Raw genomic sequence first — 22,374 nt, 5'->3', positions numbered from 1 at the left:
CGGGGACACGTCAGGGGGACAAAAGGGGACACGATGGGGGGGTACGAGGTTGGGGGAGGGGTGCCCAAAATCCGTGACCCGACGCGACCCGCGCCGGAACCCCACGGGCGAACCCCCCCGGGGTGACGTCACCGCCAGGCCACGCCCCCTCGATGACGCGATCCCGCGCCGTGACCATATAAGGGCATGAGCGGTGTGGCCACGCCCCTCCCCGCATTGACCACGCCCCCTCCTCGCGCTGGCCACGCCCCCTCCCGAATTGGGGGGGGGGAGAACGGAGGGGGAGGGGAGGGGGGAAACTGAGGCACGAGGGAGGGGACGGCGACATCGGAACGGCGGAGGGGGACACTGAGGAAATGGGGGAGGGGTAGGAGAAGATGGGGGGGGGACACCCCGAGGGAGGAAGATGAGGAAAATGGGGGTACGGAGCAATTTTGGGGGGGGGGGCACGGATAAATGGGGAGGGGGGGGGTGGGATTTAATAGGGGGGTGGGATTTAATAGGGGGGGTGGGATTTAATAGGGGGAGAGCAAGTGGGGAATGGGAAAATGTGGGCGGGGGGATGGGGAAGATGATGGGGGACACACAGGAGAATTGGGGAGCAATTGAGAAGATGGAGGGAGGGTTTAAAAGGAGGGGGCACCTCTTTATTTCCCCCCCAAACCCCACGCGGGACCACCTAGAGCAGCGTGGCCACCTCGAAGCGCTCGGAGCAGCACCCACGGGTGCCCACCCGCTGTTGGGTCCCTTCCCTGCGGCGCCTCGCCCCCATCCCCTCGGTTCGGGGGGTCTGGCCGCGTTCCGGGGGACCCCCCAACCCCAACGCCTCCGCCGACACGGAGCTCACCGGGACCGAACAGGGCTCTGCGGGGAGATAAGCAGCGTCCGGTCCTTCCGTGGCACCCGGTGGGGCGGCCACGGGGGGGACGGGGGGTACCGGGGGGTCGCACTCACGGTGCCGCTGGAGGTCCCGCAGGGCGATGGAGGAACGGGGCCGGGCCGGGGCCGCGCCCCGGTAAAGCTGCAGCGCCTCCAGGAGTTCGGATTCCAGCGCGAATTCCGCGTCCCACTCGTAGTTCTCGTCCACGGAGGTGTTTCTCCTGTGGGGAGGGGGTGAGGGGTACGGACCACCCCGGCACGAGGGGGTGAGACCCCCCAAAAAAAGGGAAAGACCGAGGGATGGGTGTGGAACCCTAAGGGTGGAGAACCCAGGGGTGGGTACCAGGGGAGACCCCAAAAAAGTGAAAGCTCTGGGGATGGGTGTGAAACCCCAAGGATGGAGAGCTCAGGGATGGAGATCAGGGCAGATTTTGGGGTGTCAGATGCCAGGGATGGTGTGGAACCCCAAGGATAGAGGTCAGGGGAGACCCCAAAAAGTGAAAGCTCTGGGGATGGGTTTGAAACCCTAAAGATGGAGAGCCCAGGGATGGGGAACCCAGGGGAGACCCCAAAAAAGTGAAAGCCCGAGGGATGGGTGTGAAACCCTAAGGTTGGAGGTCAGGGGAGACCCCAAAAAGTCAAAGCTCTGGGGATGGGTTTGAAACCCCAGGGATGGGGAGCCCAGGGATGGGTACCAGGGGAGAAACCCCCCAAAAATTGAAAGCTCTGGGGATGGGTGTGAAACCCCAAGGATAGAGGTCAGGGGAGACCCCAAAAGAAGTGAAAGCCCGAGGGATGGGTTTGAAATCCTGGAGATGGAGAGCCCAGGGATGGAGATCAGGGCAGACCCCGAGGTCTGGCAGGTCTGAGACCACCCCGTGTCCCCCCATAATGGCCATGAAACCCCCAGGATGGATGCCAGGCGACACCCCAAGCCCCAGGTGCCCAGGGACGGGTGGCAGGGCCACATCCCAATGTCACATCCCAGGGGGGAGAACTGGGGTGGGGTCTCTGGGGACAGGGAGCAGAGGGGAGGGGGTGTCCCCATGGCACTGCAGGGACAGCCACCCCTGCCCAGGGCTCACCTCTTCCCGGTGCCAACATCCATCCTGCCCTCCGCGATGGGGGTGCCCAGAAAGGTGCCCCCCAAGGCCGGTGCCAGCGAGGGGGGCCGCAGGAAGGATCCGCTGCCCCGCCCGCTGCTCTGGCTGGTCAGGCTGCCCCGCGGGAGCTTCTCGGGGTGGGGAGCGGCGGCAGCATCCGGTGGCCGCCCCGGGGTTTCAGTCCGGAGATGCGGGACCGGTTGCGGGGCAATCCCGGTGATGGGGGAACCGGGCAGCGAAGCCTTGGCGGGGCCCGGGGGGAACCGGGGGGGCTCAAGGAGAGCGGAGGAGGATGAGGAGGATGAGGAGGTGGTGGTGATGTTGGCACTTGGGTCAATGCAGTCCGGGCACAGCATCTGTTCGGTGGGTGGGGGGCTGGTGGGGGGCTCCGGTGGGGCGGGGGGTTCCTCCGGTTCCTCCGGTTCCTCCGGTGGTGGCCAATCGCCATCCACACACATCTCCTTGAAGAAGGGCAGGCTGAGGTACTGCAGGATCCCGCTGATTCCCGGGGCACCGGGGGGTACCGGGGGGCCGGGGGGTACCGGGGGGCCGGGGGGTACCGCGGCACCGGGGGGTACCGGGGCACCGGGGGGTACCGGGGGGCCGGGGGGTACCGGGGGGCCGGGGGGTACCGGGGCACCGGGGGGTACCGGGGCACCGGCAGCCGGTTTGGGGGAGCCCCGGCGGGGCGGTGAGTCCCAGGGGGAGCCGTGGCGGGGCTCGGGGGGCTCCGGGACGGCGCTGTAAGGCAGAGTGGCGGCGGTAGAGACCACGGGGCTGACATCGGTGATGCTCAACGCCACCGCCTCACCCGCGGGGCTGCTGTAACCGAAGTAACGACCGTGACGGTGACCGGAGCCTCGGGAGCCCCGGTGGGGTTGCCCAGCGGGTTGGGGGCGTAGCGAGACCCCTCTGTGCCACACGGGTTGGTCGTTTTCCTCTTCTTCATCATCATCATCATCATCATCATCCTCCTGGGCGGGCAGCTGGTGGTAGGGCTGCGGGGGAACCGGCAGAGGCTCCGGGGATGCAGAGCCCAACACGAAACGGCCGTCGGGACCGCGGCAGATCCGTTCCAACGGGACGTTCTCCCGGTCTTGGCTCTCGTAGGTGGGATAACGGGAACCGGCGATGCTCAGCCCCAGGCTGGTACCGGCTTTTTCACCCCACAGCAGCGTCCGGTGCAGGCTCAGGTACGGGGATGGTTGTAGCTTCAGCCTGACCGTGCTGGTGGGGCCAGCAGGGCCACGAGCATCGCTGCAAGGGAGAGGTGGCAGCTGCAGCAGCCTCTGGTTGTGCTGCCGGGCTCTGCTCCTGAATTTCCTGATTTTTTTCCTCCAGAAAAGGAGCACAAGGCGAGCCCCGGTGGCAGCACCCCGCACGGGGTGGCTGTCCCCAAGGTGTCCCCAAGGTGTCCCCAAGGTGTCACCCCAGGTGGTGGCAGAGGGATGATGAGGAGGGCAGTGGGATGGACAGGGAGGGAGAGGGATGGAGGGGAGTGTGGCATGGCCAGGAGTGGGTGAGAGGGAGCAGGATTTGGGGGGGGGAGGAAAGGCAGAGGTGGGATGGGGAGGGAATGGGATGTGGAGGAGCAAGAGAGGGACAGGGAGGGAGTGTGGCATGGCAGGACAGGACAGGACAGGACAGGGAGGGACTGTGGCAGGACAGGACAGGGAGGGAGTGTGGCATGGCATGGCATGGCATGGCAGGACAAGAAGGGAACAGGACAGGGAGGGAGTGAGGGAGTGTGGCATGGCATGGCATGGCAGGACAGGGAGGGAGTGAGGGAGTGTGGCATGGTGGAAGCAGGATAGGGAGGGAATGAGGCATGGTGGAAAAAGGATAAGGAGGGAGCATGGCATGGCATGGCACGGCACAGCACGGCATGTCAGGACAGGGAGGGAATGTGGCATGGGGGGAGCAGGATAGGGAGGGAATGTGGCATGGCAGGAACGTGACATGGTGGGAGCAGGACAGGAAGGCAGTGGGGATGGAGGGACCACAGCAGTGACGTGTCAGGACAGGGAGGGAGCATGGCATGGCATGGCACGGCATGGCATGGCATGTCAGGACAGGGAGGGAGCATGGCATGGCATGGCACGGCACAGCATGGCATGGCATGTCAGGACAGGACAGGGAGGGAGTGAGATGGAGGGGAGCATGGCATGGCATGGCAGAATAGGACAGGGAGGGAACGTGGCATGGTGGGAGCAGGACAGGAAGGCAGTGGTGATGGAGGGACCACAGCAGTGACGTGGCAGGACAGGGAGGGAGCGTGGCATGGCATGGCATGGCATGGCATGTCAGGACAGTGAGGGAACGTGGCATGGTGGAAGGATAGGGAGGGAATGTGGCATGGTGGGAGCAGGACAGGAAGGGAGTGGGGATGGAGGGACCACAGCAGTGACGTGGCAGGACAGGGAGGGAGCATGGCATGGCATGGCACGGCATGGCATGTCAGGACAGGGAGGGAGCATGGCATGGCATGGCACGGCACAGCACGGCATGTCAGGACATGGCAATGGCGTGGCGTGACTTACTGTGGAGGTGGAAGCTTCTTGCTGGGGGAGAAGACGAGTGGTGGATCTGGAAGGCCACGAGAACACAGGGGGGAATCACACGGCGAGCAACTCAAAAGGTGATGAGGAGGAGACAGCGGCACCCACTCTGTCCCCCCACCCTGGCTGGCCTGTCCCCATTGTCCCCATTGTCCCTGGTGTCCCCGGTACCTTGGTGGCGCTTGCGGAGGCGCGCGGCGCGGCGCCGGTTCATGACGCAGGCGGCCGTGGTGCTGAAGATGACGGCCACGCTGAGGAAGCAGATCCCCCCGACCACCCCCGCCAGCACCGGCTGTGGCAGCAGCTCGGGCAGCTGAGTGCGGGACGGGTACACCTCCATCCCTGCCGGGCACAGGGCACCCCATCAGGCGGGCACAGACCCCCAAAATGTGTCCCTGGAATCGTGGGGACACATCTCGGGGCTGTGCCCACCACCCTGGCCACCAGCAGAAGGGATGCTCTGCACCCAGCAGCTCTGATAATTTTAATCTTGAGGGAACAGCACGAAATGGGGGTTCTCCTTTGGGAATTTGGATGTTTCCCACCTCTGTTTTCCACCCCCAGCCTCACCTGCCGTGGAGACGTTCACCGTGTTGCTGGGGTCGCTGATGTAGCTGCCAGCAAAGGCCACCAGGCGGAACTCGTAGAAGGCGTCCTGGGGAGGACACGGGGCCATGAGCCACCAAACCCGAACCTGGCAGAACTCAAAATGTCCCTCAGACACTTTTTGGGTGTTCCTGGTCCAGCTCAGAAGCATTTGAGACCCTGGCAGGCAGCTGGAAACAGCTGTGATTTTGGATTTAAACCATAGAACGATTTACCAACCTTGCAGGACGAACAAAAAGTCACAAAATTTTAGATATTATAGTAGAAGTTGTCACAAAGTAAAGGGAAGAATTTTTGAGTGCTGTACAGGGGAGTTTTGGTTTTGTACATGGGATCAGAAGTTTTAAGATGGATTTAACAGGGATTTGGGCCTGTCCTGTCCTCCCTCTTTCTCCTTCCTCACCTCCATGTTCTTGGTGATGTTGGCACTCACAGATTGGTTTGGAGTAGAAAATCATCATTTAATATAGGTAATAGGCATTGGGGAAAAACTATAAACATTTAACACATAATGTATTGTATAAAAGATAGAAAAGCACCATTTAATATAGGTAATAGGCATTGGGAAAAAAACTATAAATATTTAACACGTAATGTACCACATAAAAGATAGAATGGCACTATTTAATATAGGTAATAGGCATTGGGGACAAACTATAAATATTTAATATGTAATGCACAATATAAAAGACAGCAGCAGCCCTGGGTGGGGAGAGAAGAAGAAATCAGGAGTCAGAGAGGATGTCAGGGTGTGTGTGTGCCTCTGCCTGAGCTGTGAGCAAACCACAGCAGCCTGAGAAGAAAAATTTTTAGATAAAACTTGCAATAAACTGCCTTGAGACAGGACAACAGAGACTGCTGAGCCTTTCTTTGGAATCTCGGGTTGGAGGATGTCAGAATCTGAGGTATTGGTGATCCTGAGATTGTAAAAAGTCTCTGTCTTTCTGCCCTGCTGCCAAAGAAGTCATAATTCATCTGTGCTGGTTTTCAAGGTTGTTTATTCTTATACATATAGGAATATATGTATATATGTTCTTATATGTAGAAGAATAAACTTATCTCTAACATGTTCTGCTGCCCTGCCGCAGCTCTGTCCTGCAGGGCAGCGTGTGGGGCTCTGCCCTCAGTGGGATGGTACAAACATTAAATACCACAAAGTATATGTGCTATATTTAAATAACGTGCCAATATCTGTCACCTACGTTGGACAGTGTGTCCCCAGCCTGAACCAACAGAAAAATGCCAACACCACAGTGAAACATGGGGGGCATGAAGAAGGAGAAAAAGGACAAGGCACACCCAATTTCCTCCATCTTGTCCCCTTTGGACCCCTCATCTAGAATCCTAAAATTTTACTTTTGCACCCGTGCCACACTTAATTATTACTGATATCAAACACTGAGAGGTTGTAATTGATCCTGTAAGATTGAAAACTCTTTTCCATGGACAGAGATCACAGCCAGTGTCTCTGGGGGCTCTGTCCAGGGGGGTTCCTGACCCCTGCCAGGGTCCCAGGGCAGCCAGAGGGAAGCTCTGGATTCCCACAGGAGGAGAGATTTTTCCACCACATGTGCCACCCCTGACCTAGAGGTGATCTCTGGCACTAACCCACCTTGGCACCTGGTCACACCTTACCTTGATGAGCCCTGGCACCAGCACCTGGGTGTCAGTGGCGGGGATGGAGCTCTCCAGCACCTCCCAGCCGCCCTTGTCCTGCCGCAGCTCCAGCGCGTACCCGCTCAGGGCCACTGAGGCACGGGCAGGGGGGTCCCAGCGAAGCAGAACCCCCCTGACGCTCTCGTTGGCCCTCAGAGATCGTGGTGGGGACAGGAAGACGTGCACAGTGATGGCTGGTGGCTCTGGAGGCACTGTGGTCACTGGGAAGCCTGGGGAGAAGACAGAGGTGGAGGGAACGGGAGCATCCCGAGTTTTTGGGGGGGCACTGGGGGTGTTTTGGGGGGCTCCACTCACCCCTGGGCACGGAGGTGACGATCTGGCTGAAGGGGCCACTGCCCAGCTTGTTCTGGGCCAGGACACTGAACTGGTAACTGGTGTCTGGCTGCAGGTTCTCCACCAGAAGGTGCCGAGCCCCCGCTGGCACCGACAGCGACACCCAGTCGTGGTGTGCCCGCGGTGGCTTCCTCACCCTGGGGACAGGAGGGACATATGAGCCCAAAATTGGGGTCCCTGGGGGGCACACAGCAGAGGTGGGCACTCACAGTGGGGTGTACCAAACGCTGAACCTCTGGAAGTATCCTCCATCAAAGCCTGGCTCCCAGGAGATGTTGGCCGCCAGCAGCAGCGGGAGCACGGAGACGTTGGTGACAGCGTGGGGACTGGTACCTGGAGGGCAGCAGTGGCACATTGAGGGGCTTGGACCACCCTCTCCAGCATGTCACCCACCCCTGGGACTATCCCAGCCCGCCAGTGACGAGCAGCTCACCCAGGACGTGGACGGAGGTGGCAGTGGTGACACTGGCCACCTGGTTGGTGGCAGTGCATTGCCAGACTCCGTGCTGCTCCTTGGTGAGGGGGTGGAGGACGAGGCTGCTGTTCCCATCCACCTGGGCACTGCTCTTCCCCACGCTGCCCACCTGTGGGGCACGGGCACGCTGATTTGGGGGTCACCACCGAGCCACCCCCACGCAGGGCTGGGACTGTGACGCTGCCACACTTGTGGGGACAAGGGGACTTGAAAATGGGGACCGTGCTGGGGCTGGTTTGGAGGGCAAGGGGCAGGTTTTTAGAAAAAAGGGTTTTTTTGTCAGATTTTTAGAGGAAAGCCAAGCAAAGCAACCCAAGATCCTTCAGGAACCCCAGTTTGGGATGGAACCCAGTGGTGACAGGAACATAACCCCAGGAGTGATGTAGAAACAAAAATACCACCCTAGAAATGATACCCTGGAGGCCAAAAGCAATCTCTGTCCCTGAGGGGGGCTCAGCTGACCCCAAAAAACAGCAATTCCTACCTTCACCCAGGTGATGGTGGGTGGGGGATCCCCGTGAGCTGCACAGGGGATCACCAGCTCCCGGCCCACCTCCTGGAAATATTCCTCCTTGGGCCGCACCGTGAAGGCAGGAGGGTCCTGCAAAGCATCATTTATTAAAAAAATGTGGATATTGATCTAGTACCCATGTCTAATTGTGACAGAAAAAAACTCTCTAACAGTTTAAAGCTAGAAAGTGCATGTTTACAAAGCTCCTGCTCTGAATTATTAAAGAAATATGGATGTTGATCTAATACCAATATCTAATTGTGACAGACAAAATCTTTCTAACAGTTTAAAGTTAGAAAGTGCGTGTTTACAAAGCTCCTGCTGTGAATTATTAAAGAAATATGGATATTGATCTAGTAACAATATCTAACTGTGACAGAAAAACTCTCTAACAGTTTAAAGTTAGAAAATGAGTGTTTATTGCGTGTGGGATCACTCCCAAATCCACACCGCACCCTCCAAGTGATTACAGAGCCCTTTTATCCATCCAAGTATTGAATACCCAAAAATACAAATAAATATTCATCATTTTGGTACATCCCATTCCTTGTTTTGTACACTAATTATTTCAAAAGCTATTCAGCATGAAATTTGTTCCTTGAAATGGGTCCCTTTCATGGGGAGGGGTCCCAAAATGAGGACGTCAATGAAGTCTTCCTCCTTCTGACCTTTCTACCTTTTCAATGTAAATATGACAAATTAACTCTTGGTAGAACTCCCATTTTTTTGTCTTCAATTGGTTTCAGAACAGAGGAGGCCCACGATTGTATTAAGTTCCTAAAATCTATTTGTTATATTATATATTATGTCATTATATTCTTCATTATAAACCCAGCTAACTCAACATTGTGCTGACAAGCAATCAATTATTAGTTAACTACTAACTCTTAATTTTATTAAGGCTGACTTATTTATTTTAATTAACTCTAGTAACGCTTCTATTGAACTAAAATTGTCGGAATCTGTGGGTATTGATGATTCAGAGATTGTAAAAAGTTTCTGTCTTAAGCAGAAGTCATAATTCATCTGTGTTGGTTTTCAAGGTTGTTTATTCTTATACATATAAGAATATATGTATATATATTCTTATATGTATAAGAATAAACTTATCTCTAACATGTTCTGTCTGCCCTGCAGGGCTCTGCCCTCAGTGGGATGTTGCAAACATTAAATACCAGAAACTACCTGTGCTATATTTACAATAACGTGCCAATGTAACACCCCTCAGTGGGATGTTACAAACATTAAATACCAGAAACTTATGTGTGGTATATTTACAATAACATCTCAATGTAACACCCCTCAGTGGGATGTTACAAACATTATATACCAGAAACTACCTGTGCTGGATTTACAATAACGTGCCAATATCTGTCACCTACGTTGGACAGTGTGTCCCCAGCCTGAACCAACAGAAAAATGCCAACACCACAGTGAAACATGGAGGGCATGAAGAAGGAGAAAAAGGACAAGACACACCCAATTTCCTCCATCTTGTCTTCTTTGGACCCCTAATCTAGAATCCTAAAATTTTACTTTTGCACCCGTGCCACACTTAATTATTGATTATATCAAACACTCAGAGCTTTTAATTGATCCTGTAAGATTGAAAACTCTTTTCCATGGACAGAGATCACAGCCAGTGTCTCTGGGGGCTCTGTCCAGGGGGGTTCCTGGACCCATTTTTTTTGGGTTCCCATATAAAATCTGAGCTCCTCGAAAATCTCTAAATCCCTTAAAATGTACGTTTCGAGCAGAGGGGCAGTTTGGGGGTTCAGAGGAAGGTCAGGGGACCCCGGGGGGCTCCTGACCTTGAGCAGGACACGCGTGGGCCGGGAGGGGCCGGCGGTGCCGTAGCTGTTGTAGGGCGTGCAGCGGTACAGCCCCGGCGCGTCGTCGTTGCCCGTGGCGATGACGATGGAGCCATCGGGCTGGAGGGACCAGCCGGGGAGCTGGGAGAGGGGAAAAGGTGAGAAAAAGGGATTTGGGATGGTGGGAAGGAGCTGGGAGAGGGGAAAAGGTGAGAAAAAGGGATTTGGGATGGTGGGAAGGAGGTGGGAGAGGGGAAAAGTGAGAAAAAGGGATTTGGGATGGTGGGAAGGAGGTGGGAGAGAGAAATGGATAAAGAAGAATGATTTGGGAAGGAGGTGGGAGAGGGGAAAAGGTGAGAGAAAGGGATTTGGGAAGGAGCTGGGAGAGGGGAATGGATGAAGAAGGATTTGGGAAGGAGCTGGGAGGGAGGAATGGATGAAGAAGGATTTGGGACGGAGATGGGAGGGAGGAATGGGTGAGCAGGAGGGATTTGGGAAGATGCTGGGAGAGGGGAATGGGTGAGGAAGAAGGATTTGGGAAGGAGCTGGGAGAGGGGAACAGATGAAGAAGGATTTGGGAAGGTGGGAGTGGCCATACCTTGGAGCAGCTGGGGAACTGGGAGAGGGGAATGGGAGAGGAAAAACGATTTAGGAAGGAGCTGAGAGAGGGGAATGGGTGAGCAGGAGGGATTTGGGAAGGAGCTGGGAGAGAGGAATGGGAGAGGAGAAGGAATCTGGGGAAGAGCTTGGAGGGAGGAATGTGTAAGTAGGAGGGTTTTGGAAGGAGCTGGGAGAGGGGAATGGATGAAGAAGGATTTAGGAAGGAGCTGGGAGAGGGGAACAGATGAAGAAGGATTTGGGAAGGAGCTGGGAGGGAGGAATGGATGAAGAAGGATTTGGGAAGGAGCTGGGAGAGGGGAATGGATGAGGAAGGATTTGGGAAAGAGCTGGGAGGGAGGAATGGATGAAGAACCATTTGGGAAGGAGCTGGGAGAGAGGAATGGATGAAGAAGGAATTGGGAAGGAGCTGGAAGAGAGGAACGCGAGAGGAGGAGGAATTTAGGAAGGAGCTGGGAGGGAGGAATGGGAGAGGAGAAGGGATTTGGGAAGGAGCTGGGAGAGAGGAACAGATGAAGAAGGATTTGGGAAGGATCTGGAGGGAGGAACAGATGAAGAAGGATTTGGGAAGGATCTGGAGGGAGGAAGGTGTAAGCAGGAGTGATTTGGAAGGGCACTGGGGGTGGCTCTACCTTGTCCAGCTCCAGCGGGAGCCCGTCCCTGGTCCAGGAGACGGAGAGCAGGGGGGGGTTGGCCCTGCAGGGACAGCGGATCACGCCCCTCATGCCCTTGGGCAGGTGGGTCTCCGGGAGCATGGTGGTCACCTGCGCTGGGTCTGCGGGCACACACGGGGCTGGGGTCCCCACGGGGCACCCCTGTTCCCACCACAGCCCCAAAAGCAGGGTCCCCCAGCCCTGGGGGTGCAGGAGGGGGTCTTACAGAGCACTGTGAGGAAGGCTGAGGCGGAAGGAGGCTTCCAGAGCCCGTTGCTGGGGGTGCAGGTGTATTTTCCAGCGTCATCCGGGGTGGCTCGCTGCAGCAGGAGGCTCCCGTCCACCAGGACACGGACACGAGCCTGGAGGTGGCTGGGAAGGGATGGCAAAGCTGTGACTGGCACGGTTGGCACCCTGTTTGCCCCCACCACACACCCAGCCTGGCACTCGGGGTGGGGTTTGGGGGTTCCTCAGCCCCGGTGCCACCCCCGTTGCTGTCGGAACCGAGCCTGGAGGTGGCTGGGAAGGGATGGCAAAGCTGTGAGTGGCACGGTTGGCACCCTGTTTGCCCCACCACACACCCAGCCTGGCACTCAGGGCCGGGTTTGGTGGTCCCTCAGCCCCGGTGCCACCCTGTTGCTGTCAGACCCGAGCCCGGAGGTGGCTGGGAAGGGATGGCAGAGCTGTGAGTGGCATGGTTGGCACCCTGTTTGCCCCACCACACACCCAGCCTGGCACTCAGGGCTGGGTTTGGGGGTCACTCAGCCCCAGTACCACCCCCGTTGCTGTCGGACCCGAGCCTGGAGGTGGCTGGGAAGGGATGGCAGAGCGGTGAGTGGCACGGTTGGCACCCTGTTTGCCCCACCACACACCCAGCCTGGCACTCAGGGCTGGGTTTGGGGGTTCCTCAGCCCCGGTGCCACCCTGTTGCTGTCACACCTGAGGTGGAAGACGTTGCTGCTGCCCTGGAACCAGGTGTAGGTGAGGTTCCCTGGGTAAGCCTCAGCCTGGCACGCCAGGAAGGCATCTTGGGAGACGTTAACGGTGACGTTCTGTGGTGGCACCACGATGACAGGCGGCCCTGGGGGGGTGTGGGTCAGAGGGGCAGTGAGGATGGGCACAGGGACCATGCCAGGGCTCCATCTCCAACCACCCCTCCTTACCCTGCACCAGCACACGGGTGGTGTGGGTGACAGTGCCCTCCTTGCTGGTGGCGTGGCACGTGTAGGTGCCCGCGCTGGCACGTTCCACCACGGCGATGCTCAACGTCCCGTTCCTCACCTGTGGCACCGAGGGACAGCAAACGCGCCCCGTGAACGGGGTGGTGACACCAGCCAGGTGACACCACAGCGGGGATGTGCATCAGAGCTTGGCTACACCCCACAGAGCGGGTGTCACCCTCACCTGCACCGTGTCCCCGCTCTGGACAGGCAGGTCACTCCTCCTCCAGGTGACAACAGGCTGGGGGTTGCCGACAGCCCTGCAGGTGAGGCTCAGAGCAGCCCGGTCCCTCACCTCTACGAAGGCAGGGGGGGTCTCCAGGAAGGTTGGGGGTGCTGGAAGGTAAATTTAGATTTAATTTCACCCTCAGATCTGGCTCAGCTCGGTGTGGGAGCAGCTGAGCTCAGGTTGGTACCGTTGACGGTGAGGTGGATCCAGGTGCCGTTCTGGAAGTCGGCGTCGCTGCTGTGGCGGTCGAGGAAGAGCACCCGGCACTCGTACCAGCCCTGGTCCTCGGCACGCAGCAGGTCCAGGCGCAGCGAGGCGCCTTCCTCCAGCCGCACACGGCCTGGATGGGCAGCGGCTCAGGGACAGCGTGGCCCCGGGTCACCCTCTTCCCCCGGGTCACCCACTCCTGGGTCACCCCCTCCTTGGGGCCACCTCCTTCCCCCGGGTCACCCCTTCCCCCGGGTCACCCCCTTCCCCCAGGTCACCTCCTTCCCCCGGGGCCACCCCCTCTCCTGGGTCACCTCCTTCTCCTGGGCCACCTCCTTCCCCCGGGTCACCCCCTTCCTCCGGGTCACCCCCTCTCCTGGGCCATCGCCTCCTGGGTCACCCCTCTCCTGGATCACCTCCTCCCCAGGTCACCCCTCTTGGCAGCCACCCCTCTCCCGGGTCACCCCTCTCCCGGGTCATGTCCTCCTCGGGCCACCCCCTCCCTGGGGTCACCCCCTCTCCCTGGGGTGCCTCTTCCTGGGGTCACCCCTCTCCCGGGCCATCCCCCTCATGGGTCACCCTTCTCCCAGGCCACCCCCCTCATGGGTCACTCTCTCCCGGGTCACCCCCTCTCCTGGGTCACCCCATCCCCCGGGTCATCCCCTTCCCCCGGGTCACCTCCTTCCCCCGGGTCACTCCCTCTCCTGGGCCATCCCCTCCCTGGGGTCACCCCTCTCCCGGGCCACCCATCTCCCGGGTCACCCCCTCCTTGGGTCACCCTCTCCCGGGTCACCCCATCCCTGGGGTCACCCCTCTCCCGGGTCACCCCATCCCTGGGGTCACCCCCTCTCCCTGGGGTCACTCTCTCCCGGGTCACCCCATCCCCCGGGTCACCCCTCTCCCGGGTCACATCCTCCTCAGGCCACCTCCTCCCTGGGGTCACCCCTCTTGGCAGCCACCCCTCTCCCGGGTCACCCCCCTCATGGGTCACCCCTCTCCCGGGTCACCCCCTCCTTGGGGCCACCCCTCTCTCGCCCCACGCCCCGCGGCCTCTCTGATGAGGAGAGGGATAAAGGGAGAGCGGGCGCGGCCCGTTAATCCCCCGGGCTATTATCAGAGCCATAATCGGCTCACGGTGCCGCGGGAATTGGCTCAGCCCCGGCTGGGGTGTGCGGGCAGCGGCTCCCAACGAACGCACCGGCACCCCCTGCCCCGGGCACCCATTATCCCGGGCACCCAAGGTCCGGAGCACCCATTATCCCGGGCACCCAGTGCCCTGAGCATCCCCTTCTCCGGGCACCCAGTGCCCTGAGCATCCCCTGTCCCGGGCATCCCCTTCTCTGGGCACCCCCTGTCCCGGGCACCCACTGTCCTGAGCATCCCTTTGCCCGGGCACCCACTGTCCGGAGCACCCATTATCCCGGGCACCCACTGTCCTGAGCACCCCCTGTCTGGGGCACCCACCATCCCGGGCATCCCCTTTTCCAGACACCCACTGCCCTGAGCACCCCCTTCTCTGTGCACCCACTGTCCTGAGCACCCCCTTCCCCAGGCACCCACAGTCCGGAGCACCCACCATCCCGGGCATCCCCTTCTCCAGGCACCCAGTGCCCTAAGCATCCCCTGTCCTGGGCATCCCCTTCTCCGGGCACCCACTGTCCGGGGCACCCATCATCCCGGGCATCCCCTTCTCTGGGCACCCACCGTCCTGAGCACCCATTATCCCGGGTACCCACTGTCCTGAGCACCCCCTGTCCGGAGCAACCCCTTCTCTGGGCACCCCCTGTCCAGGGCACCCCCTTCCCCGGGCACCCACTGTCCGGAGCATCCCCTGTCCCGGGCACCCATTATCCCGGGCACCCAGTGCCCTGAGCATCACCTTCTCCAGGCACCCAGTGCCCTGAGCATCCCTTTCCCCAGGCACCCACTGTCTGGAGCACCCCCTTCCCCGGGCACCCACTGCCCGGGGCACCCACCATCCCGGGCATCCCCTTCTCCAGGCACCCACTGCCCTCAGCACCCCCTTCCCCGGGCACCCACTGTCTGGGGCACCCACTGTCCTGAGCACCCCCTTCTCTGGGCACCCACTGCCCTGAGCACCCATTATCCCGGGCACCCACTGCCCTGAGCACCCCCTTTCCCTGTGCACCCACTGCCCTGAGCCCGGCAAGGATGGGAGGAAGAGGAGGAAGAGGAGGAGGAGGAGGAGGAGGAGGAGGAGGAGGAGTGGCAGGAGCCGGGCGGGTTTGGGCACCAAAATCCAACCCTGAGTGTGCCAACCCCGCACACGAACACGCGTGAAACCTTTCCCATCCCACCCTACAGCTGTGAGATGAGGGGACCGCCAGATTTTTGGGAAGTGGGAATCTCTGGGAATATTTGGGAATCTCTGGGAATCTTTGGGAATCTTTGGGAATATTTGGGAATCTCTGGGAAGCTCCAGCAGCTGCCATCCCCCAGCCCCAGCCAGCCGAACAAAGGTCCCTTTGGAAGGGATCAGCTCAGCCCGGGGACGCCCCTCAGCCTCCCCCTAATCCCCCCGAGCCGGCCCCATCCCCCTCCTCCTCCTCCTCCTCCTCCTCCTCCTCCTCCTCCTCCTCCTCTTTGCGAAAACAACAAAAAAAAAACCCCAAAAAACAAAACCCTAAAGACCAACATCCCTCCCCCCCCTGCGCCTGGCAACCGACACTCAGCGGGACACAAAAGGGGGTGGGGGGACACAAAAAGGGGGTGGGGGGACACAAAAAGGGGGTGGGGGGATAAAAAAGGGGGTGGGGGGACATAAAAGGGGGTGAGGGGGGCACAAAAAGGGGGTGGGGGGGACAGAAAAAGGGGGTGAGGGGACATAAAAAGGGGGTGGGGGGACACATAAGGGGGTGGGGGGACACAAAAGGGGGTGGGGGGACACAAAAAGGGGGTGGGGGGACACAAAAAGGGGGTGGGGGGACACAAAAGGGGGTGGGGGGACACAAATAGGGGGTGGGGGGGGCACAAAAGGGGGTGGGGGGACACAAAAGGAGGTGGGGGACACAAAAGGAGGTGGGGGACACAAAAGGGGGGTGGGGGGGACACAAAAGGGGGTGGGGGGGACACAAAAAGGGGGTGGGGGGACACAAAAAGGGGTGGGGGACACAAAAGGGGGTGGGGGGACACTAAAGGGGGTGGGGGGACACAAAAAGGGGTGGGGGGACACTAAAGGGGATGGGGGGACACTAAAGGGGGTGGGGGGACACAAAAAGGGGGTGGGGGGGACACAAAAGGGGGTGGGGGGACACAAAAGGGGTGGGGGGGACACTAAAGGGGATAGGGGGACACAAAAAGGGGGTGGGGGGACACAAAAAGGGGGTGGGGGGCACAAAAAGGGGGTGGGGGGACACAAAAAGGGGTGGGGGGGACACTAAAGGGGTGGGGGGACACAAAAAGGGGGTGGGGGTGCACAAAAAGGGGGTGGGGGGGCACTAAAGGGGGTGGGGGGACAAAAAAGGGGGTGGGGGGACACAAAAAGGGGGTGGGGGGACACTAAAGGGGGTGGGGGGGCACAAAAATGGGGTGGGGGGGACACAAAAAGGGGGTGGGGGGACACTGATCCCAATCTGCTCCCGCAGCCCCACGGGGGAGGGGAGCCCCTTCCCGGGTAACCGGAGCCGCCGCAGCCCCCGGGGCCTCTCGGTGCTCCGGTAACCGGAGCCCAACCCGGGAGAAAAATTGCCTTGTCCTGCTCGGGGCTTCGTTTTCACCGCTGGTCCCCCAGAAACAAGTGGGAGCTGCTAAAAACATCCCCAAAAAATCAGTGTATTCTCCAGGATGGAGAGTGGGTATCCCAATTAAAGTGATTTTTTAGGCACCGGATAATTTTGGCAGCGTTTGGGTTGCGATCCAGCTTTGATTCCATCCCCAAAAATCAGTGTATTCTCCAGGGTGGAGAGCGGGTATCCCAATTAAAGTGATTTTTTAGGCACGGGATAATTTTGGCAGCATTTGGGCGTGATCCAGCTTTGATTCCATCCCCAAAAATCAGTGTATCCCTCCGTTCTCCAGGGTGGCATCCCAATTAAAGTGATTTTTTAGGCACAGGATAATTTTGGCAGCAAGGTTTGGGTCGCGATCCAGCTATTAATCCATCCCCAAAAATCAGTGTATTCTCCAGGATGGAGAGCAGGTATCCTAATTAAGGTGATTTTTTACCACGGGATAATTTTGGCAGCGTTTGGGTCGCGATCCAGCTATTAATCCACCCCCAAAAATCAGTGTATTCTTCAGGATGGAGAGTGGGTATCCCAATTAAAGTGATTTTTTAGGCACGGGATAATTTTGGCAGCGTTTGGGTCATGATCCAGCTATTAATCCACCCCCAAAAATCAGTGTATCCCCCCATTCTCCAGGGTGGTATCCCAATTAAAGTGATTTTTTAGGCACAGGGATAATTTTGGCAGCGTTTGGGCGCGATCCAGCTATTAATCCATCCCCAAAAATCAGTGTATCCCCCCATTCTCCAGGGTGGTATCCAAATTAAAGTGATTTTTTAGGCACAGGGATAATTTTGGCAGCAAGGTTTGGGTCGCGATACAGCTATTAATCCATCCCCAAAAATCAGTGTATCCCTCCGTTCTCCAGGGTGGTATCCAAATTAAGGTGATTTTTTAGGCACAGGGATAATTTTGGCAGCGTTTCGGTCGCGATCCAGCTATTAATCCACCCCCAAAAATCAGTGTATTCTCCAGGATGGAGAGGGGGTATCCCAATTAAAGTGATTTTTTAGGCACGGGATAATTTTGGCAGCGTTTGGGTCGCGATCCAGCTTTGGTTCCACCCACGGGTGATGCCCCAGCACCCACGGGAGATGCCCCAGCACCCACGGGAGTGGGTTGGGTGGGGTTTTGGGGTTTTTTTCCCTAAATTTCACCCTGTGGGGGTCTGCATCCCCTCCCCCAGCCGGGCACCCACGGGAGATGCCCCAGCACCCACGGGAGATGCCCCAGCACCCACGGGAGATGCCCCAGCACCCACGGGAGTGGATTGGGTGGGGTTTTATTCCCTAAATTTCACCCTGTGGGGGTCTGAATCCCCTCCACCAGCTGGGCACCCTCAGGGCACCCTGGTGGTGTCACCCACGGGAGATGCCCCAGCACCCACGGGAGATGCCCCAGCACCCATGGGAGATGCCCCAGCACCCACGGGAGTGGGTTGGGTGGGTTTTTATTCCCTAAATTTCACCCTGTGGGGGTCTCATCCCCTCCCCCAGCCGGGCACCCACGGGAGATGCCCCAGCACCCACGGGAGATGCCCCAGCACCCACGGGAGGGGGTTGAGTGGGGGTTTTTTCCCTAAATTTCACCCCGTGGGGGTCTGAATCCCCTCCCCCAGCCGGGCACCCACGGGAGATGCCCCAGCACCCACGGGAGATGCCCCAGCACCCACAGGAGATGCCCCAGCACCCACGGGAGATGCCCCAGCACCCACGGGAGTGGGTTGGGTGGGGTTTTGGGGTTTTTTTTCCCCTAAATTTCACCCTGTGGGGGTCCCCTCCCCACGGGGACCCCACGGGGAACCCACGGGAAACCCACGGGAACCCATGGGGACCCACGGGGAACCCACGGGGACCCACGGGGAACCACGGGGAACCCACGGGGACCCACGGGGAACCCACGGGAACCCCACGGGAACCCACGGGGACCCACGGGGACCCACGGGGACCCACGGGGAACACACGGGAACCCCACGGGGACCCATGGGGACCCATTGGAACCCACGGGGACCCATGGGGACCCCACGGGAACCCCACGGGGAACCACGGGAACCCACGGGAACCCACGGGGACCTCATGGGAACCCACGGGGAACCCACGGGGACCCACGGGGACCCACGGTGTACCCACGGGAACCCACGGGGAACCCACGGGAACCCACGGGGACCCACGGGAGCCCACGGGGACCCACTGGGACCCCACGGGAACCCACGGGGACCCACGGGGAACCCACGGGGACCCACGGGGACCCCACGGGAACCCACGGGAACCCACGGGGAACCCACGGGGACCCACGGGGACCCACGGGGACCCACGGGGACACACGGGGACACACGGGGACACACGGGGAACCACGGGGACCCACGGGGAACCCACGGGGAACCCACGGGGAACGCACGGGAACCCACGGGGAACCACGGGGACCCACGGGGACCCCACGGGGACCCACGGGAACCCACGGGGACCCACGGGGACCCACGGGGAACCCACGGGGACCCACGGGGAACCACGGGGAACCACGGGAACCCACGGGGAACCCACGGGGAACTCAAGGGGAACCCACGGGAACCCACGGAAACCCACGGGGACCCACGGGAACCCACGGGGAACCCACGGGGACCCACGGGGACCCACGGGGACCCACGGGGACCCCACGGGAACCCCACGGGGACCCATGGGGAACCCACGGGGAACCCACGGGGTCCCACGGGGACCCACGGGGACCCACGGGGACCCCACGGGAACCCACGGGGACCCCACGGGGACCCCACGGGGACCCACGGGGAACACACGGGGACCCACGGGGAACGCACGGGGACCCACGGGGACCCACGGGGACCCCACGGGAACCCACGGGGAACCCACGGGGACCCACGGGGAACCCACGGGGAACCCACGGGGACCCACGGGGACCCACGGGGACCCACGGGAACCCACGGGGAACCCACGGGAACCTACGGGAACCCACGGGGACCCCACGGGAACCCACGGGGACCCCACGGGGACCCACGGGGACCCACGGGGAACGCACGGGGAACCCCCGGGGAACCCACGGGGAAAGCACGGGGACCCACGGGGAACCCACGGGGAACCCATGGGGAACCCACGGGGACCCACGGGGACCCACGGGGACCCACGGGGAACCCACGGGGAACCCACGGGGACCCACGGGGAACCCACGGGGACCCACGGGGACCTCACGGGGACCCACGGGGACCCACGGGGAACCCACGGGGAACCCACGGGAACCCACGGGGACCCACGGGGACCCACGGGAACCCACGGGGACCCACGGGGACCCACGGGGACCCACGGGGAACCCACGGGAACCCACGGGGACCCACGGGGAACCCACGGGGACTCACGGGGACCCACGGGGACGCACGGGGACCCACGGGGAACACACGGGGAACACACGGGGAACACACGGGGAACACACGGGGAACCCACGGGAGCCCACGGGGAACCCACGGGGACCCCACGGGGACCCACGGGAACCCACGGGGAACCCACGGGGACCCCACGGGGACCCACGGGAACCCACGGGGAACCCCACGGGGAACCCACGGGGAACCCACGGGGACCCACGGGAACCCACGGGAACCCACGGGGACCCACGGGGACCCCACTGGGACTCACGGGAACCCACGGGGAACCCACGGGGAACCCACGGGGACCCACGGGAACCCACGGGGAACCCACGGGGACCCACGGGAACCCACGGGGAACCCACGGGGAACACACGGGGACCCACGGGAACCCACGGGGAACCCACGGGGAACCCACGGGGACCCACGGGGACCCACGGGGACCCCACGGGAACCCCACGGGGACCCACGGGGACCCCACGGGGAACACACGGGAACCCACGGGAACCCACGGGGACCCACGGGGAACCCACGGGAACCCACGGGGACCCACGGGGAACCCACGGGAACCCACGGGGACCCCACGGGAACCCCACGGGAACCCCACGGGGACCCACGGGAACCCACGGGGAACCCCACGGGAACCCCACGGGGACCCACGGGAACCCACGGGAACCCACGGGAACCCACGGGGAACACACGGGGACCCACGGGGAACACACGGGGACACACGGGAACCCCACGGGGACCCACGGGGACCTACGGGGACCCACGGGGACACACGGGGACCCACGGGAACCCACGGGGACCCACGGGGAACACATGTGAACCCATGGGAACCCACGGGGAACCACGGGGAACCACGGGGAAGCCACGGGGACCCACGGGGACCCACGGGGACCCACGGGGAACCCACGGGGACCCACGGGAACCCACGGAGAACCCACGGGGACCCACGGGGAACCCACGGGAACCCACGGGGAACACACGGGAACCCACGGGAACCCACGGGAACCCACGGGGACCCACGGGGACCCACGGGGACCCACGGGGATGTCCACCCGCCCGTCCCCGCCACTCACCCGCGTACTCGGGATCCACGCGTGGGGAGTAGAGCCCGAACTTGATGAAGATGGGGAGGACGAAGCCGAAACGGACCCACTCGATCACGTAGAGCGGCGGGCGAGTCTCGTGGGCGCTCAGGAGTCCGCAGCCCAAAACCGCGCTGCCACCGACACGCCCCGCCACGGACCGGGGCTCGTTCCGTTCGCTGCCTGCGGGACCGGGACCGGGACACCGGTGAGACCGGGATACACCGGGATACACCGGGATAAACCGGGATACACCGGGAGCGTTCCCCTGCCCACGGAACCCCCCGCCCACGCATCTCCGGGACACGGCGCTGGTCAAACCGATCCCACCGGATACACCGGGATACACCGGGACACACCGGGACACACCGGGATATACCGGGATATACCGGGATATACCGGGACCGTCCTCCCGCCCCCGCAGCACCCCGCCCCCGTTATCCCCAGCTGTTCCCCGCCTCCTCACACTTCCCCAGCACCGGTAGGACCGGCCCCACCGGACACACCGGGATACACCGGGATACACCGGGATACACCGGGATACACCGGGATATACCGGGACCGTCCTCCCGCCCCCGCAGCACCCCGCCCCCGTTATCCCCAGCTCTTCCCCGCCTCCTCACGCTTCCCCAGCACCGGTAGGACCGGCCCCACCGGACACACCGGGACACACCGGGACACACCGGGACACACCGGGACCTTCCTCCCGCCCCCGTTATCCTCAGCTATTCCCCGCCTCCTCACGCTTCCCCAGCACCGGTAGGACCGGCCCCACCGGAACACACCGGGACACCCCCAGACCCTTTCCCCGCCCCCGAGCCCCGCCACCGGCCAGACCGGCCCCGCCGCTCCCCCCCACTCCCCGGGGCATCCCCCTCACCCCCGGTTCCGGCCAGCAGGCTGAGGACGGCGGCGCGCAGCCACCACCGCATAGCCCAAACCCCTGTGCGGCGGCTCCCGTGGGGTCACCGGGACCCGCGGAACGGCGGCCACGACCGGGCAGCCCCGGGAGCACCGGCCCCGGGCGGGGGGCGCGGGGGGCTCCGCGTCCCGCCGCTCCTCATGCCCGGCCGGCCGCGCTCGGCTGCGCTCGGCTCTTCCCGCCTGCTTTCGGCTCTTTCCGGCTCGGTTCGGCTCCGTTCGGCTCCGTTCGGGCTCCGGTCGCCGCCGCCGCCACCGGGCGGCCGCAAACAAACCGCGATGGCGGGAGGGGCCGCCCCGGCCACGCCCCCCGCCGCTTGTTGCCGTGGTAACAGCCAATCAGGAGGCGCCGCTGAGCGCTGAGCCCAA

General features: G+C 61.4%; 1 protein-coding gene across 1 annotated transcript; it reads right to left on the bottom strand.

Moving 5' to 3' along the window:
• Positions 1–622: 622 nt before the first annotated feature.
• On the bottom strand, positions 623–22,311 carry IGSF9 (immunoglobulin superfamily member 9). The gene is made up of 19 exons (XM_072918540.1): positions 21,965–22,311; positions 21,076–21,267; positions 12,861–13,013; positions 12,629–12,780; positions 12,388–12,505; positions 12,164–12,305; positions 11,451–11,596; positions 11,204–11,346; positions 9,954–10,094; positions 8,116–8,232; positions 7,590–7,740; positions 7,366–7,489; positions 7,118–7,293; positions 6,782–7,032; positions 5,111–5,195; positions 4,712–4,882; positions 4,523–4,568; positions 1,965–3,239; positions 623–1,100 (listed from the first exon to the last, which is right to left on the bottom strand). The coding sequence occupies exons 1-19, from the start codon at positions 22,014–22,016 to the stop codon at positions 680–682; spliced, it is 4,056 nt and encodes a 1,351-aa protein (XP_072774641.1). The 5' UTR covers positions 22,017–22,311; the 3' UTR covers positions 623–679.
• Between the last annotated feature and the right edge of the window lie 63 nt (positions 22,312–22,374).

Source organism: Taeniopygia guttata, chromosome 25 (genome assembly GCF_048771995.1).
Source record: "Taeniopygia guttata chromosome 25, bTaeGut7.mat, whole genome shotgun sequence".
In the NCBI taxonomy this organism is placed as follows: domain Eukaryota; kingdom Metazoa; phylum Chordata; class Aves; order Passeriformes; family Estrildidae; genus Taeniopygia; species Taeniopygia guttata.
This window is presented reverse-complemented; position numbering and strand designations above follow the sequence as displayed.